We start from the raw sequence: 16701 nt of genomic DNA, 5'->3' as shown, positions 1-16701 counted from the left end.
TGTACAGGCTTTTTAGATGGTTTTTGACAAACTCTAATCTGGCCTTCCATTTTTAAGGCTAACCAATGGTTTGCATCTTGTGATAAACCCTCTGTATTTATTCTAGTGAAGTCTTGTCTTGCTTACAAGAGCAGCAGGATGAAAGCTGAAGTGTTTGGGGCACCATTATCTGCTCAGATTCAACCAAATGCTTCAAAACTCATTAGACGATGCTTCACAGTGCAGATGGACAATGACCTGAAGCATATTGCAAAAGCAACCAAAGACATTTTTAAGGCAAAGAAGTGGAATGTTCTGCAATGGCCAAGTCATATCATCTGATCTGAATCCAACTGAGCATGCGTTTCTCTTGCTGAAGCCAAAACTGAGGGCAAAACACCCAAAACACAAGCAGGAAGTGCAGACGGCTGCAGTAAAGGGCTGGCAGAGCATCACCAGGGAAGAAGCCCAGCATCTGATGATGCCTATGTGTCCAACACTTCAGGCAGTCATTGACTGTAAAGGATTTGCAACCAAGTATTAAAACTGACTGTTTAATTGATGATTATATTAGTTTGTCCAAATACTTATGAGCCCTTAAAGTCGGGGGACTGTGTGAAGAAATGGTTGTAATTCCTACACGGTTCATACTACATTTTTGAAAAAAGCCTTAAATGAAAGCTGAGAGTCTGCACTTTAAGCAGGTATTCATTGTTTCATTTAAAACCCATTGTGGTGGTGTACAGAGCCAAAATGATGACAACTGTATCATTGTCCAAATAATTATGGACCTGACTGTAGGTACTCTGTATCAGCAGATCCACTGACTGATGTGAGTCATTGGAACATTACCAGACCTGCCAACCTGTATGCATTTTGCGTACCAGGCACGCATTTTGACATTAAAGTACACTGGTACGATTTGATGCTCTGAAAGTACGCATGTTGCTCGATCTTGCATTTGGCTGGTTTCAGTCTATTGGTCTATGCAAGTTGTCAGTCTCAAGTTGATGCCCGGTGAGCATAGGTGCGTAGGTGGAACGAAAAGATTTAGACCAATCAGAGTGCTGCATATGCTTTAGCATGCATTAGCTTGTGTCTATTAGAGTTAGCTTATATCTCTTAGCAGTTAGCTTCTGTCTGTAAACAATTAGCTACAGTCTCTTAGCAGTTAGCTTCTGTCTGTTAGCAGTTAGCTCCTATTAGCCCTCACAGTCAGCTCAGACCGGAGTTACCGTGTGTTAAGTCCGGTAAACGGTATCAGGCTGATAGCTGGAGCCTCTCCAATAAGCCATAGAGTGAAACCATGGGTGAAATGAGGTGATTCTAAATCAACTGTGCCGCTCTTCTGAAAATAAAACCATTGGCTGTTTGAAGTCAGTGTTTCTCCTATATGAAACTTGCCAAAATATGACCGCTGATGGTTTGTTTGTTTTTTCGTCTTAGCTCTTTAGAAACTACCATTATATTATTTGGCGCTATGGACGCTTCATAGCCAGGCCTATAGAACAGGTCAATACCTTGTCCTTTTATTAAACAAACTAAATAGCCTTGTGTTATTTATCTTATGTACACCACGGCATTTGGGCTGCACGATTAATCGTAATAAAATCGTGATCTCAATTCATATGCATATGCGATCTAATTTTTCAATGACGGCGATTCTGCCGGGAGTCGGGACATCATCTGCATGAAAACAAGCACTCCCAACAACGCAGCATTATACCTTGTGATACAGAGCGACAGCCGGCCGGCAGTTTGGAAAGCAGCAAGACTGGGGGGAAACACACTGCTAACTGTAGCCTCAGTTTGTGCCTCATACAGATCTGCTGGTAAAGTTAACTTAGCGTTAGCAAGTGTGATAAAAGACGGCAGAGAGGCGACGTTGTGCAAATAAACCAAAGATTTATTAATTTTCTGTAGCAGTAAACACATGGGCCAATAACAAATGTGTTAACTAACTATGCTAAAGCTTTACAAGCTATTCAGGGCTGCCGACGATACAGCAAGGCTACGGCTAACAAGTTAACGTACTGACACTCCTCAGACAGACACGCACACACACACGCACAAACACACACACACACACACTTATATACCGGACAGCCTCTCAGTCCTTAGCCACTAACGTTAGCTCATGTACAACACAGGTACCACACAGAAACTTTTACAGAGGGTCATAATGTGCTTCTAGTGACTGTCAAATCGCCAGTGAAAGTTGTTTAAAATGCAGACACGGAGAGCAGCTGTTAGTGCCTGCTCTCATGGGACAAAGATCCTCTGAGAAGAAAGACGGTTCACTGTGCTCTGCCACCAGGAACAAACTGGGAGGCAAAGATCTTCTCTGAGGAAGAGGGCTCACTTTGCTGCAGGGTTCACCAAAAGTTTTTTTTGTTTTTTAAGAAGAATTAATACATATAATACAATACAGTATACATTGTCAAATTAAATGAAGGAAGAGGATTTTTTTTAAAGGCAAATAAAATATTAGGGATTTATGTAAAAATATACATAGAGACATATAAATAATTATATAACTAAACATATGTAGGCCATGTTAGGTGAATACTCCTGTCAAATGCATGGTGTTGAAACATTTAATTTTGATCTTCCTTAGTCCATTTAGACTTTATTTTATCATAACAATAACAATGAATATTATGAATTGTTCACATTTTAATTTAATTTTAATAACATTTATCACACATTTTTGTGGAAAAGTCAAATGTTCAGTTTACAGTTTTAATAAACTCAGTACTCTTTTTCAACACATATATTGTTTTGTCTTCATTCAATGTAATTAGCACATATTGTTATTGCGCCATTGGTTTTGGCCTTGGTGCCCCACATTTTGGCCGTGATGCCCCAATGAATTTGTATTTATCAAAGGCCAAAGTGGCCTTGCCCTAAAAATGACTTAATTCCAGGCCTGGTACCTACCTCAGAAAAATGTTGTTCAACATTGATATTATTGTTAAAGCCACAGTGTGTAGGAATTTCTCCCATTTAACGTTGAAATCATATATTGCATTCAAACACATAGCGCACTCTCGTGCCTCACTGTTTCAAACACGTATTGCAACAACTGTAGCCGCTGTGTACCAAAAAGCTATGATAACACTGATGAAACAATGTCATCCGATACTACATGGAGTATTCATTCAGGCTCCTACACAGACACACACGACGCCAGTTGACAAACCCCCTCCTCACCATGCTGGCTGTGTTTACAACATAGGACTGTTGGGGCGGGTGTAAATTGAAACAAACCGATCACGTCTTGTCCTTTGACAACTGACAAGTGGCTCAACCTCACACACCTCATCCCTCTCCTCGCCGTACTGCGCCGCTAGCAGCTGTTAGTGGCCAGCGGCACTACTGCCGCATAACAAAGTCCCACTCTTTGAGCATAATGCAGGATCATGTATTATGCAGCATCACGGGAGACGGAATCCTCATTGCCAAGAAAGTGCAAAAGGGAATCAAAAAGGCAGCATGACCGGCGAATTAAAAAAACAAGGATCAGCATTGGGGTTGCCTTTCCCAGGTGGAGAGAGATGCTGAAGGAGAAAGGTAATACAATCTCAGGCCAGCGCTAACAGCGGCTAACAGCTAACAGCGGCACAGTGATGCGAGGAGAGGGATGAGGCTGTTAGCGACTGGCCGCTAACAGCGGCTAACAGCCAACAGCGGCGCTGGCCTGTGATTGCATTACCATTCTCCCTCAGCAGCTCTCTCTACCTGGGAAAGGCTACCCCGATGTGAGCCTTCGTTTTTTTAATTCGCCGGTCACGCTGCCTTTTCTATTCCCTTGTGTGCTTTCTTGGCGACAAGGATTCTGTCTCCCATGATGCTGCATATGCATGATCCTGCATTATGCTCAAAGAGTGGGACTTTGTTTCAAATTTGCCAGGGTAGTAGCGAAGCGCCTCTTGCTCCTCTCCTTCGGCTCCTCAGTCACGCAGTGCTGGCCTGGCTCTCAACGAAAACGCCGAAGGCGGTGCTGTATGTCCCTTGCTGGCGGGTGTATTCTCAAGATGGCGAAAAGTAATGGAACCCCACAGACGACCTACCCGCACAATGTACAAACAAATCCGAAATTCTACTTTTACGAGAATAAGTCAGATTATTGGTGGAGGTAATAGTATACCAGTGATGACATATTTATGAATGCAGACATCAATTTTTGCCAATAATCAACTGAAAATGTTACACAATGTCCCTTTAAAATTGTTCAAAAGCTGTAAGAGAAGACAAGAGACTAAAGTGTATTGTTTTTACGGTTAGTGTCAGGCTGTCAGCTGTTGCATTTAAGCTAAAAACAGGAGTGTTCCCTCTCTGCTGACCAGAGTTTATATGCATTGTGTCTCTTGTATCAGGCACAATCAGGTTTTGTTATTTAATGATATTTTTTTTTATTATTTATTTATAATTTTTGTTACTTTTCCTTTTGTATCAGGAAATAAGTACAATAAATCTTTGTTGAAAAAAATCGTGAGAGAATCGTGATCTCAATTATAAGCCAAAAAAATCGTGATTCTCATTTTTTCCAGAATCGTGCAGCCCAACACGGCATGTCTTTTCTGTCTCTACATGTTCGCACGTTTACAATTCTCCTCTGCTCTCTGTATCACGCGCGGCGGACACACACACACAGGTGAGCCCACTAGAGCACAGCTGGGGCCGCATTTTCCTGACCGAACTTGACCCAAGTCCGAGACAATTATATCCGAGCCCGGCTTGAACCAGCAGCACGGCACTAATGGAGCGGAGCCTGTGTTGCGTTCAGGGGGTTGCGAGTGTCGGGTAAGGTGGTACTCATAACCTTTCTTCAAGGTTGGCAGGTCTGCATTACTGACAACGAAAGTTGGTCCTTAGTAGGTTGTTGTTCATCCTTTGAATATGTGGATGGATTTGGGGCTTTTTGAACAGTCCTATGACGGTGTTTGCTATGTGCAGATTTGGGCGTCTGATGCTGGTGTCAGCTCTAAACCTCCCACAGATCTAGTATGGAAGAACCAGTTGTCCTGGGGTTCAGGAGAGAACATCCATGTGGTGCTGATCAACCCACAGGGAGAGGTGAGACCATATACACACATCCATCCACCATCTCTGTCCCTGTCCCTGTCCCTGTCATCCACCCTCTGTGTTTTTGTCTGTTCAGACTTCACGCACAGATTTACACTGATATACTATCACCATTTCTAGGCTTGTGTAATCATCACCCATCCATCCCCACACCTGTTTTTGTTGGTCATTGTCAGAATTCTTGTTTCTTTTTGGCAACAAAGCTGTAGAGCAGTGAAGGGCTGCTTGATTATCGTGATTATTTAGGTCAATATTAAGATCACAATTATCTAATATGATCAGGGGCGGAAATCCCGGGGGGACGGAGGGACATGACTCCCCCTTCAGTAAAGCTGTCCCCCCCTAGAATAATTTGAGACACAATTAATAATTTTTGAACAATGCAGTAGTATTTATTGAAAGCACAATGTAAGCGGTGCTCATTATAATCGCGCAATAATGTGCTATTTAAATCTTAAAAGATTTAGTCCCCCCCTCCCATTCCTAGTAGTGATATATCCCACACTCTTTCCAACGGGCGGGGCTGCTTGGAAGCAGTAGCAGCGTGTGGCTGGAACCTGCTGCCCACATCGCGCATCGCAGGGTAAGATGTACACTCACACAGACACAGTTTAACTTAGGCTACACATGTTACAACACATCCCATTTACTGTTACAACAAGCCCCAGGCCCAGGCTGATAATATAAACTGTCTGCAATATTTCTCCTGCATTGTCCAAAAGTCTACTCAATTAAGAGTGCTGCTAAGTTAAGAGCTAATGATTAAGCTCAGAGTTTAGTGATAGAGAGGACAGGAGAGAAAGAAGAGGGAGAGGACAGGACAAGAGCAGTCAGTGGCAGAGCGGCTCGTAGCTAATGGGTACCTGTCTGTAGGCTCTCCACCTGTCAGTGAAACAAACATGAATGACGTGCAGTCTAACTGACAAGGAGCGGTCATTACGTGCGACTATTACGCACGGTTGTGGCAGAGCAGCTCGTATGGGTACCTGTCTGTAGGCTCTCCACCTGTCAGTGAGACAATCATGAAAGACGTGCAGACGAGGAGCGGTCATTACGCACGACTATTACGCATGGTTGTGACGGAGCGTAGCTAATGGGTACCTGTCTGTAGGCTCTCCACCTGTCAGTGAGACAAACATCAAAGACGTGCAGACGAGGAGCGGTCATTACGCGCGACTATTACGCAGATCTCACAGCACACTGTTTATAAACCAGTTTACCAGTTTAATTGCAGGAAATGTTTAGTTTTAGTTTTAGTTTAGTTAGTATAGACATTCACTCTGCCTGTTGGAGAGATAGAGAGAAGATTAAAGTGTCAAATTGCGGTAAAAGATGCTGTGTAAAAGACAGGCTACAACTTTTTTTCCTTGTCCCCCCCTGGAATTATTCTCTAAAATTTTACTGTTTATTGTCCCCCCCAACTATGAAATGGGATTTTCGCCCCTGAATATGATTACTCCTTGACTTTGGAAACGTCATGCTCGTGAACATTACAAAAACTGGTCTTTTTACCAGTGGATTTTCATGAACTTTAAATATAATTCAACTGTAGGTGGCTCATTGACCATCATTCTTGTTAAGGGGCTTAAATACTGACATACTGTCTCTAAGGAAAAAAAATAACACATGTCCGTAATGTAATTCTCCATCATAAGACTGACCTGTTGATAAATCCTGAACTGCAGCTTGTGCTCAGTTATACAGAGCAGGCACTGCTGACTGACTAAAATGCTCATGTAATTCAAATAAAACACAAGAAGCTTGTGCTCTAGAGAAAGGATCAGCACTCAGTGAAAAACCTAAGCCCTATGATAAGCTAATATGGAAAGGCTTAACTATACAGACCAGTGAGCAGTGATAACTAGCATGTCTTTGGGGTCATCGGGTGGGAACCTCCTTTCACCAGTGTTTCGTCTAGTTGGTCCCACGACACCTCCAGGAGGCTAGACAGTGATCTCTGGCGTCCCAGAGACACTCCCCTAATGCCAGGTCTCACTGCTCCCCGCACCAACCCAACAACCTCCTTTACCTTACTTACACATGGCTTTCTCAGCCCAAACAGCACTGCCACCTTCAACCAAACCCAGGCTCCGTACATGCGAGCTCCAGGTAGAGACAGGGCTGATACTACCTTTCCTAGCACATTCACCATACTCTATTTCACACACTACATAGCGTAACTCCAATATAAGCTAAAGTTAAAGGAGATAAATAAACTCACAGGATCAGCAAACACACTCACCTTGCCGCATGGCCTCAAACAAAATGGATTCAAATAGGCCACTCCCACACTTAAATACTTCCTCTTCCTGGATTTCCTCCTGAGAGGAAGTGGATCTCTCCATCTGATCTCAAGGAGTTATGTGCCCTGTTTAGTAGTTCCCCCTGCTGGCCCCCAGCTGACATTATTTCTTCTCTTATAGATAAACTGGCTACATTTAATTGCTTCATCTGACATTTCCCTCACTGTCTTCCTCAAACTCTGTCCCCGCACTCCGAGTTCCCCCAGGAGCGAGACAGCTGATCTTGCTATGAATCCCCTACACCCCACTTCCACTGGACAAATCCTAGTTTTCCATCCTCGCTGCTCAGCTTCTGCTCCTAAGTCTGCATATCTAAGCTTTTTTTCTTTCATAGGCTTCTTCCACTGAGTCTTCCCAAGGAACTGTCAGCTCAATGAAATAAACTATCCGTTGACTCACTGACCACAACACTAAGTCAGGCCTCTGCCTGGTACAAACTATTTCCTGGGGAACAACAAGCTTTCCCCCTAAATCTACTTGCATTTCCCAATCACAAGCACCTTCTAGGCGGCCACACCCTTGCCTCCTCACTAACTTATCTCGTCTGCGTTTCTCTCCCTCACGGACAAACTGAATTGCTAAACTCCTATCCTTAACACCTTCTGAATTCACCTGTCTTCATTTCCCTTCGATGCCTGCAGCTAAACATTTCAACACCTGGTTATGTCGCCACGTATATCAACCCTCTGACAAGCTAACTTTACAGCCTGACAAAATATGCTGTAAGGTTGCGGTACGTGAACACAATGGGCATGATGGGTCCTCATTTACCCCCAGTTTTAGGTTCTAGGGGGTTGGTAACACATCGTATGTAGCCCCTACCAGGAATCTAATACGATTCTCCTCCATACTCCACAGGTCCCTCCAACTGAGCTTCCTCTTCTCTACACTTTCCCAATTCAACCACTGTCCCTGTTTAGCCTGGGCCAATACCTTTGCACCCCTTAGCATCTCTTCCTGTCTACGTATCTGTTCTACAACCAGCTTTCTTTTATCTTTGAGACCTGCTGTATTCCATACCGGTTTGCCTGAGCCAAGCTCCAGGCCTCCCCGGCCAAACTGAACATTACCTACAATCTCTGCATGTCTAAGAGCTGCCTCTGCCTCCTGAACTGCCGATCTTGGGTTCCACTTCCTCCCCTTGGTTGGATTTGGAACCACACTCCTAACTACCACGTCCTTACTCCCATATAACAACAGCTCTGTCCTGACCTTGGTACATTTAAATTCCTCTGTTAAACTGGATACTGGCAGCTGAAGTATCCCTTTTCCATACAATGCAACACTACTTAGGCACCTAGGAGCACACAACCACTTCCTAATATAGGAGCTAACCGACCTTTCAGTTCTCTCCACTACGGATATTGGAATTTCATAAAGTGACAGTGGCCACATTAACCTAGGCTATAGCCCAAACTGCAAACACCACAACTTCAACTTTCCTGGAAGTTCGGATTTATCTATTCTATCCAATCCTTCAGCCACATCTTTTCTAAATTTCGCCACCTGTTCCTCATCATTCAACTCCACATTGTACCACCTACCTAAGCTCTTTACTGACTTTTCCCTAATTGTTGGGATGTCCTCATCATCTATGACAAACTTCCTATCACTTAACTTCCCTCTATGTATCGAGATGCTTCTAGATTTACTAGAAAGTACATTGTACCAAAGCTAAAGCTCCATATGCTTTCATTTCAACGTCTTTTCAGAGCCAGAGTCACTTTTCTTACGGCACAGTTGCCTTGAGGTGTTTAGTATCTGATGTTATAAAGTAAACTGCTGTTGCCCAAGAATCGAAGGCAATGCATAAAATTTGCTCCAATAATAATCCAAATCCATGATTTGTAATATTTGATATATCTGGGTGGAACAGATTGTTCAGATAAATGATAGAGTGTGAGGTGAAATTGTATCTTTCATATAGACACTCCTCCGGGAAGACATCCAAACGAAGTCTAATCACCATCTCCTTATGCAACAGCCCTGAATAAACTGTGCCTCAGTGTCCACGACTTTATTCACAAAAGGACACGCAACGTCTCCTGCTACACGCTCAGCGGGCAATCAGCTTCAATGAAGCAAACCTGCCACTCAGCAGGTGGCGATGCCGTCAGCAGCCTGTTTGTAGGCATCCTGAGAGCTTCACCTCTTAACATAATGAGAGCACAATAGGTTGCACCTGAAGTGGTCGCAGTGGCAGCAGGATGCCTTTTAGAAATAAATTCACTAAAGGCTCTGAGAAGTCACTATATCTGGCCATAAATTTGCCAGGTTAGCAACACTGAGCACACAGCTGTAAGATAAAGGGGTGTGTTGGATTTATTACACAAGACAAAATGAGAGCATCATTGTGAAACAGAATGCAGCACAATAATTGTTTTATCTTTATTATCTTGTTTTCATTATTGTTGGAAGTTAAAGTCATAATTGAAAATAAAATTTGATAATCACACAGTAGTCTTGACCGGTATCGAATACTTCATACCTTCATACCATCTTGGAATTTCGCTGGGGTGTATGGTTATATGAGGGTATCAGTGTGCAGCGCTACATGCCCCCCAGAGTTTAAACAAGTTTCCCTCTTTCACCAAACTATGCCAGGCTTAACTGCCTCATTAATTTTTGGTAAAACACTCTTTTTCAAACTTGACAGAAACAAAATAAAACTCAAAAACCGTCTTGGATGGTCTTGTTGGTCCTTTTTATCCCTTTTCAATGAACACTGTTGGCGATGGTTAGTGGTTAGCATTGTCGCCTCACAGCAAGAGGGTTCCTGGTTAGAACCCAGGATAGGGGGAGTCCTTATGTGTGGAGTTTGCATGTTGTCCTCGTGTCAGCGTTGGTTTTCTGCAGGTACTCCAGCTTCCTCCCACAGTTCAAAGACATGCAGGTTAATTGGTGACTCTAAATTGGCCGTAGGTGTGAATGTGAGCGTGAGTGGTTGTCTGTCTCTATGTGTCAGCCCTGCAATTGTCTGGCGACCTGTCCAGGGTGAACCCTGCCTCTCGCCCAATGTCAGCAGGGATAGGCTCCAGCCCTCCCGCGACCCCCAACAGGATAAGCAGTTATGGAAAATGACATGACTGGCTTTGGCCATACTGAGTCAAACCATGCCGTGCCAATTTGTTTTTCCATTATCAGTTCAGATGCACCGTGCCATGCTGAGCTCTGTGGGGATGGACCTTTTCTGGAGTAGGTCCAAAAGGCGGGCCACCTGCCCCCAAGCAGGTAGCCGTGACATCTCGCCAACCACGGCCAAAAAGTCTGTGTGTTCAGCTTTCAATGCTTTTTTAGCTTCTAACTGAATCTCTTTGGTCATGAGTTTAGTTTCTCTCCTGCGTCCTATTTTTACTTTACATACCTGCTTTGTGTTACTGTTTCATCAGCTGTATAGAACTTGTGTGAAGTTGCTGTTCCTGCTGATGAAAACTCAAAATTTTGTCATTTTGCTGCTTTACAGTAAAAGCTTTTACCTCACAAAATAACAGGGGACTTTTGCTGTGAAGAATCTATTGGAAATGAAATATGTTGATCAATGAATTAGTGGAACTTTGTTAGCATCTTTTTTTCCAAAAAAAATCTACTAACACCACAGAGATCAGAAACAGCCACAATGAGATGATGATGAAGAGCTGCTAACGACAGGCTCTTACTGCACCTCTGCAAACAACTCACCACCAACAGGCAAATGTCTTTTTTACCTGCCCTGCTGTATGGTAGAAAAACAGATTCAGCAAAAATAACAGGGGACTTAAACCCTGGATCAGCCCGCTGCTTTTAAACATCATCATTCAAGACAAGCTGTCATTTAAAGACACAACTTCAAGCAGGTAGCCCTGTTGTAATGGAAATGCAATGCTCTGCAGTACCAGGCTGACTGGCCCAGTCGAACCAAGTAAAGCTGAATCAGGCCATTGTAATGGAAAAGGAGTATTAGTTAGTCAGTCCACTGTTCTAATAATCACCAGCTCTGATTTGGTTGAAATAAACCTTTAATTCACAGAGTTAGAGTTGGATGCAAAAATACGCAGTTTCCCCTGCGGTCTCTGCTCTCTTTCTGCTGGGGGTACGACATGCTGGGTTTTTAATTTCAGTCCCGTTTCATTTATCTTAGACTCACAAGTCAGTCTTTAGACGCTTTGCTTAACTAAAGACTGATGACTTTCTCCCTGATTTTGTGTTTAGATGGGCAGATACAATTTCAGAGTTTAAAAAAAACTCCCTACGTTGCAGAACCAATAGTAAATCCGCAGGGCGGTCCTTCGGTGGCTCACTGAACTCTTGTGCTCGTAAACATAGTCCGACTGCGTTAAAAGTTTTAAACAAAGTCACCGTAAGTCCTTCATTTCCACTATCTTGTGGACTGAGCACACGTTTGATAAAACGGAGTTAAATCTCTCGGCATCCATTTTCAAGCTCTCTGTGTGTTTGTTTCCTTGCGGACAAGAAAAGGGGGAGCGAGTGCACATTTCCGGGAGGGCGTGTCCTTTTCAAAAATGCAAGAGGCATTGCTTTGTTGCCGGCCGTTTTCTCCGGTGTGTTAAACACACTTTAGAAAGGAGTGTCCCCATACTATCAGAAGGCGGAGATCTCTGATTGTCTGGTGGCGAGACTACATTTATCTCCACTCACAGTCAGCTCAGCTGCCTTTTGCACCACAGTGACCTCTAGTGTCCCATGATATGCACTACATAGAAAACATCCTCAGTACAGCCTCTCCAGTATGAGGTTAATAAATAGATGATCATGTATTTTTGACAGTATTGAAAATCCTATCTTTGGGATCTTCCAACTCTGGTATACTGTGAAACCGCCCAAGCCTATCATACAGCCTCAGAGCAGTGTTTGTCAGCCAGCTCTGTGTCAAGGAAAAGAAGCAAAGCAAAGTACCCTTGGGTGTATATTCTTAATGTTGTGTGTGTGTGTGTGTGTGTGTGTGTGTGTGTGTGTGTGTGTGTGTGCGTGTGTGTGTCAGGAGGTGGCAAAGAGAACCACAACATACAAGACAGCAGTAGATGAGCTTTGTGAGGAAAATGATGATGATGGAATGGAGGCCACTGAGGACGACCTCTTCCAACAGCAGGTGAGACTACCAGCCACACTCAGCTCACTATAAACACCACTAAAATTGAAGTCCACCTACTAAATACAAATATGTTCAAAATATTTATATATATATTATTTATTGACAATATGAACACATTTTTGGGGGAAAAGGCTTGTCTGTGTCACACATAAATAGAATAAAAGATCAACTAGTAATGTAGCTCCTGTGTTCAGTAAGGAAGCTGATAGCTGATGTTTGTTTTCCAACCTGACTCTAAAGGCTTTTGCACACCAAGGATGTATTTTTCTTATGCCTTTTTTTTTTTTTTTTAATTTAATCGCTCATCCAATAAAAACCATCACACACAGAAACCTTGCACACTGAACTGTACAACTGGTTGTGAAATTCGCAATACTACACAAAATGTAAAGACACATTTGCTCCCTTGTGTCTCTCCACTGGAGGTACCTCCCTGGCTTTCACCACTCTGCCCGTGTCTTGCATTTGGCACTGTGGTGGTGGACTGAGCTGTCCTCTCTCTCCTTTGTGTGGTCTTCATTTATTATTTCACCCTCTACCTCTCCAGCATCATCCATCTTAAAGGTGAAGTGTGTAAGATCTAGGAGGATTCGGTTAATGTCTAGCGGTGAATTGCAGATTGCAACCAGCTAAAAACCTCTGCTGGCCAGAATTCCTCCATTGTTCGGGAGTTTTTTTTATCAGGAGCCGAATTATCGACAGAGGTCTCTCCTCCAACACAAATGGACCAGGCGAATTTAATCACTGAACAACAACACTGAATAAAGCTGTTTCACATTACAAATCAGTGCATCTCTGTCACTATTTGACATCGCAGGGCTCGCCCACAAAATGCTTTTGTGTGCTCTCCCCTTTTCTCTCATAAGTTAATATGTGGTAACCTTTTGTGATCGAGATGTTCAGGAGGTTTTTACTGTGAGATAAATCATCCACAGGGATTTCCTCCTTTCCAAAACAAAAAGACCTGGGGCCTCATGTACAAAGGGTGCGTACGCACAAAAATGTGGCGTACGTCCTTTTCCACGTCAAAGTTCAGATGTATGGTTCATCCGAGTTGCGGCCAGCCTTGGAGCGCAACACGGCGAGGAGCCATGGGTTGCCTGTATCAGTACAGGTGCTGACCACACTGGGGTTCCTAGCAACAGGGACATTTCAGAGGGAGCTGGACGATCAGATTGAGGCTGATAAAAACACTGAATAAAGCAGTTTGATGTTACAAATCTGTAACTCTGGCGCTGCACATTACAGTTGGGCTTCATACTAGGGTGGCCAAAACAAAAACGTGACTAGCCTTATCTAGAGCCAGTGTTTGGTTTGTCCATTCTGGCCCCAGGGTGGAAACAAGCCGGGTGCAACATGGTGATCTTGAAGATCTGCTCCCTGTGTATATATAAACAGCTCATCCTGAGGTGAGGACAACACAACAGTTATTATTTTTAGGTGATTGAACACTAAAGAAAACATACATATTATATTATATTCAATTTCTGCCCATGTTTCTGCCCGCTCTGTTCCTCTTCCTTGTTGTGGATGTGTGTCCCTTAGGTTATGCCATATTTTCTTCACTGCTTCTTTGTCACATAACTCTTAACAGGCTTTTGACGGATGGGAAGGAAAAAAGCAGAAATCAAACCTGTTCTGGAAACTTTGATGACAGAAAATAATTTCAGAGTAAACATGACTGATGCATGAAAACATATTTATTTTGAAACATGGAATAATTTTGGATGAAAAACACAGATTTAATGTGCAAAGGCCTCAAGGCTGCATACAAGTGTATTTCCTAACATGATGGCCTTCCTTTAATCTCAGTCTTGATCTAGAGTTTCAAGTTGTGTGTTTCACTGTTTGAAGTCAGGCAATGGTGTCAGCCAAACATCAGAGCATTTGTAGCACTGTGTTTGGAATGGCTCTGTGAATTAATGTTTCTGTGCAGGGGGACCCTCGCACTGCAAAGAGAGGCTGCTCCATCATGTGATCCACCACACCAACCAGCCTCCTCCTCCTCCTCTGAGCCCAGCCAGTCTGCTGCCAACTGTAATACTACAACTAATTTTCTATCTTTTGTAGTGTATATCCATATAAATGGTTTTATTTTTCATAAAAATGCTTTTGGTAGATGTATTTTCAACTGGAGAAGCAAAATAACACGTTTGTTGAACAAAATTAGTATTATAGTTCAGAACCCTTTTTCTTCTTTTAAAAACCATGCAACAAGTGACCGACTGTGTCTTTGAAGAAAATAAGTCATTGGCTAAGTCATTTTTGAAATAGATTTTCATTTAGTTATTATTTATTTATATAGCTATATTTTAGGCTACAACAGGAGCGACAGGGTGTCTGTGATTAGATTAGATCAGGGGCTGTTTTAAAACAGTTTTTAAATTTGCTCAAAACCTACTGTATTTTTTTTTTAAATGGATAAAATAAACACTGAAAGGACAGGTACACTAAAGCTCAGCAGTTACCAGGAGTCCATGTAATAAATTTCTTTCAATCAGTGTAGACCTTTTAGTGGATAAAATTTTAGAATGACACAGTGTGAAAACCTCTGGTTATTAACCATTAAATATGGTGATTATTTGATTGTATTTAGAGGGAAGTCAGAGGACAGTTGAAGGTAATTGGTAGTTGTTGAGTTACCTTGAAGCCGCTACGTGTAAGATTTGAAACTGTCTTTGGCAACTTCTTGTGGTAGTATGGAAAAAAGATGTGAGCTAGGGACATGACAGTAAATGAATTGAAAGCAATAGCCTGCAACACTTGTCCCCAGGACGTCTCATTTTTTGACATAAAAAGTAGTGCCATCAAAGTAATTTTATAGACCTTCTGATCACAGTGTACTCACAGCGGCTGTGATGTGATGTCACTCAGCAAACATTAGTTTCCTGACTTTGACTCAGCGTTGCTCCCCAAATTAAGAAGTGTTGATTGTATCCTTAAATTTTGATATTTGAAGTGTTTGAAGTACTTTTTGTGTTGGTCTGTTACTATGCATGCTATGGCTGTAATCATCATAGTTGAATGATTAAATACGTTTTCTGGTACTTGTGTTCCACCTTTTTTCATACAATCATGAAAATAAAAATTAAGCATCATATCATAAATATCACATAAATCCTTTTCTTAATGCAATTTCAGTTTGGCATGCTGCACACAAACATGTACTATTCATAGGTTTTAGTTGCAGATTACACAGCATCATTACCACACAGGTGTGCCTTGGGATGGTTGCAATAAAAGGCCTCTCTAAAATGTGCAGTTTGATCACACAACACAATGCCACAGAGTGTGCCATTGGCATGCTGACTGCAGGAATGTCCACCAGAGCTGTTGCCCGTAAATTGAATCATTATTTCACTACTCCTACTACTATTATTTCACTAATGGAAGAAAAAATAGAAAGACCTTTATTGTCATCGTTCAACATGTGTATGAAGAAATTAAAACAGCTGCCTCTGATGGTGCAAGGAAGAATAAAAAAACAAACCATATAAAACAATCTACTCTAAAAACAATACTGCAAACAAATAAATAAAATCCAAAATTTGACCACAATGACCGTCTCCAGTGTTGTTTCTATTACTTTGGCAATACATTAAACCAGCTTTAGACTACATGTAATCATGCGCCAGTCCTCCACATCCAGTGTCTTCACCTGCAAGATTGTCTGAGACTAGCCACACAAACAGCTGAGGCAATAATTGGTTTGAACAACCACAGAATTTCTGCACAAATGGTCAGAAACCATTTCAGGGAAGCTCATTTGCATGTTCATGGTCCTCACAAGGGTCTTGACCTGAGAGCAGTTTGTCACTGTACACGACTTGTGCGGTTGTGAAGCTGATTGGACGTGATCCCAATTCAGGGAAATGACATTGGAGATGGTTTATGGTAATGAAATAAATATTCAGTTCACAGGCATCAGCTCTGGTGGACATTCCAGCAGTCAGTGGGCCAATGGCCATGTGTTTAAATGTGATTAAACGCACATTTAAGAGCGGTAGTTATTTTGACCATCTCAAGACACACCTGTGTGGTAATGATGCTATTTAATCAGCATCTTGATATGCCACACTTGTCAGGTGGATGGATGGATCTTGGAAAAGGAGTGCTCACTAACAGAGATTTAAACAGATATGTGAGATTTGAGAGAAATATTGAGTGCATAAAAATGAAAAATGGGAGCAAAAGCAAAGTGTTGTATTTAGTTTTTAAAAGTACACGCATATACACATACGC

At 42.4% G+C, this 16701-nt stretch overlaps 1 protein-coding gene across 1 annotated transcript in view; it reads left to right on the top strand.

Moving 5' to 3' along the window:
* The window catches only part of lmnb1 (lamin B1), a 67077-nt gene extending 51571 nt beyond the window's left edge, over positions 1-15506 (top strand). Inside the window, exons 9-11 of the mRNA XM_033646772.2 lie at positions 4939-5058; positions 12349-12456; positions 14396-15506. Of these exons, the coding sequence (XP_033502663.1) occupies positions 4939-5058; positions 12349-12456; positions 14396-14437 (270 nt within the window). The 3' untranslated portion in view covers positions 14438-15506. The remainder of the gene's footprint in view (positions 1-4938; positions 5059-12348; positions 12457-14395) is intronic.
* The last annotated feature ends 1195 nt before the right edge of the window (positions 15507-16701 follow it).

The sequence above is a fragment of the Epinephelus lanceolatus genome, chromosome 19 (genome assembly GCF_041903045.1).
Source record: "Epinephelus lanceolatus isolate andai-2023 chromosome 19, ASM4190304v1, whole genome shotgun sequence".
Lineage (NCBI taxonomy): Eukaryota > Metazoa > Chordata > Actinopteri > Perciformes > Serranidae > Epinephelus > Epinephelus lanceolatus.
The sequence above is the reverse complement of the archived record's forward strand: the minus strand, read 5'-3'. Positions and strand labels throughout refer to the sequence as shown.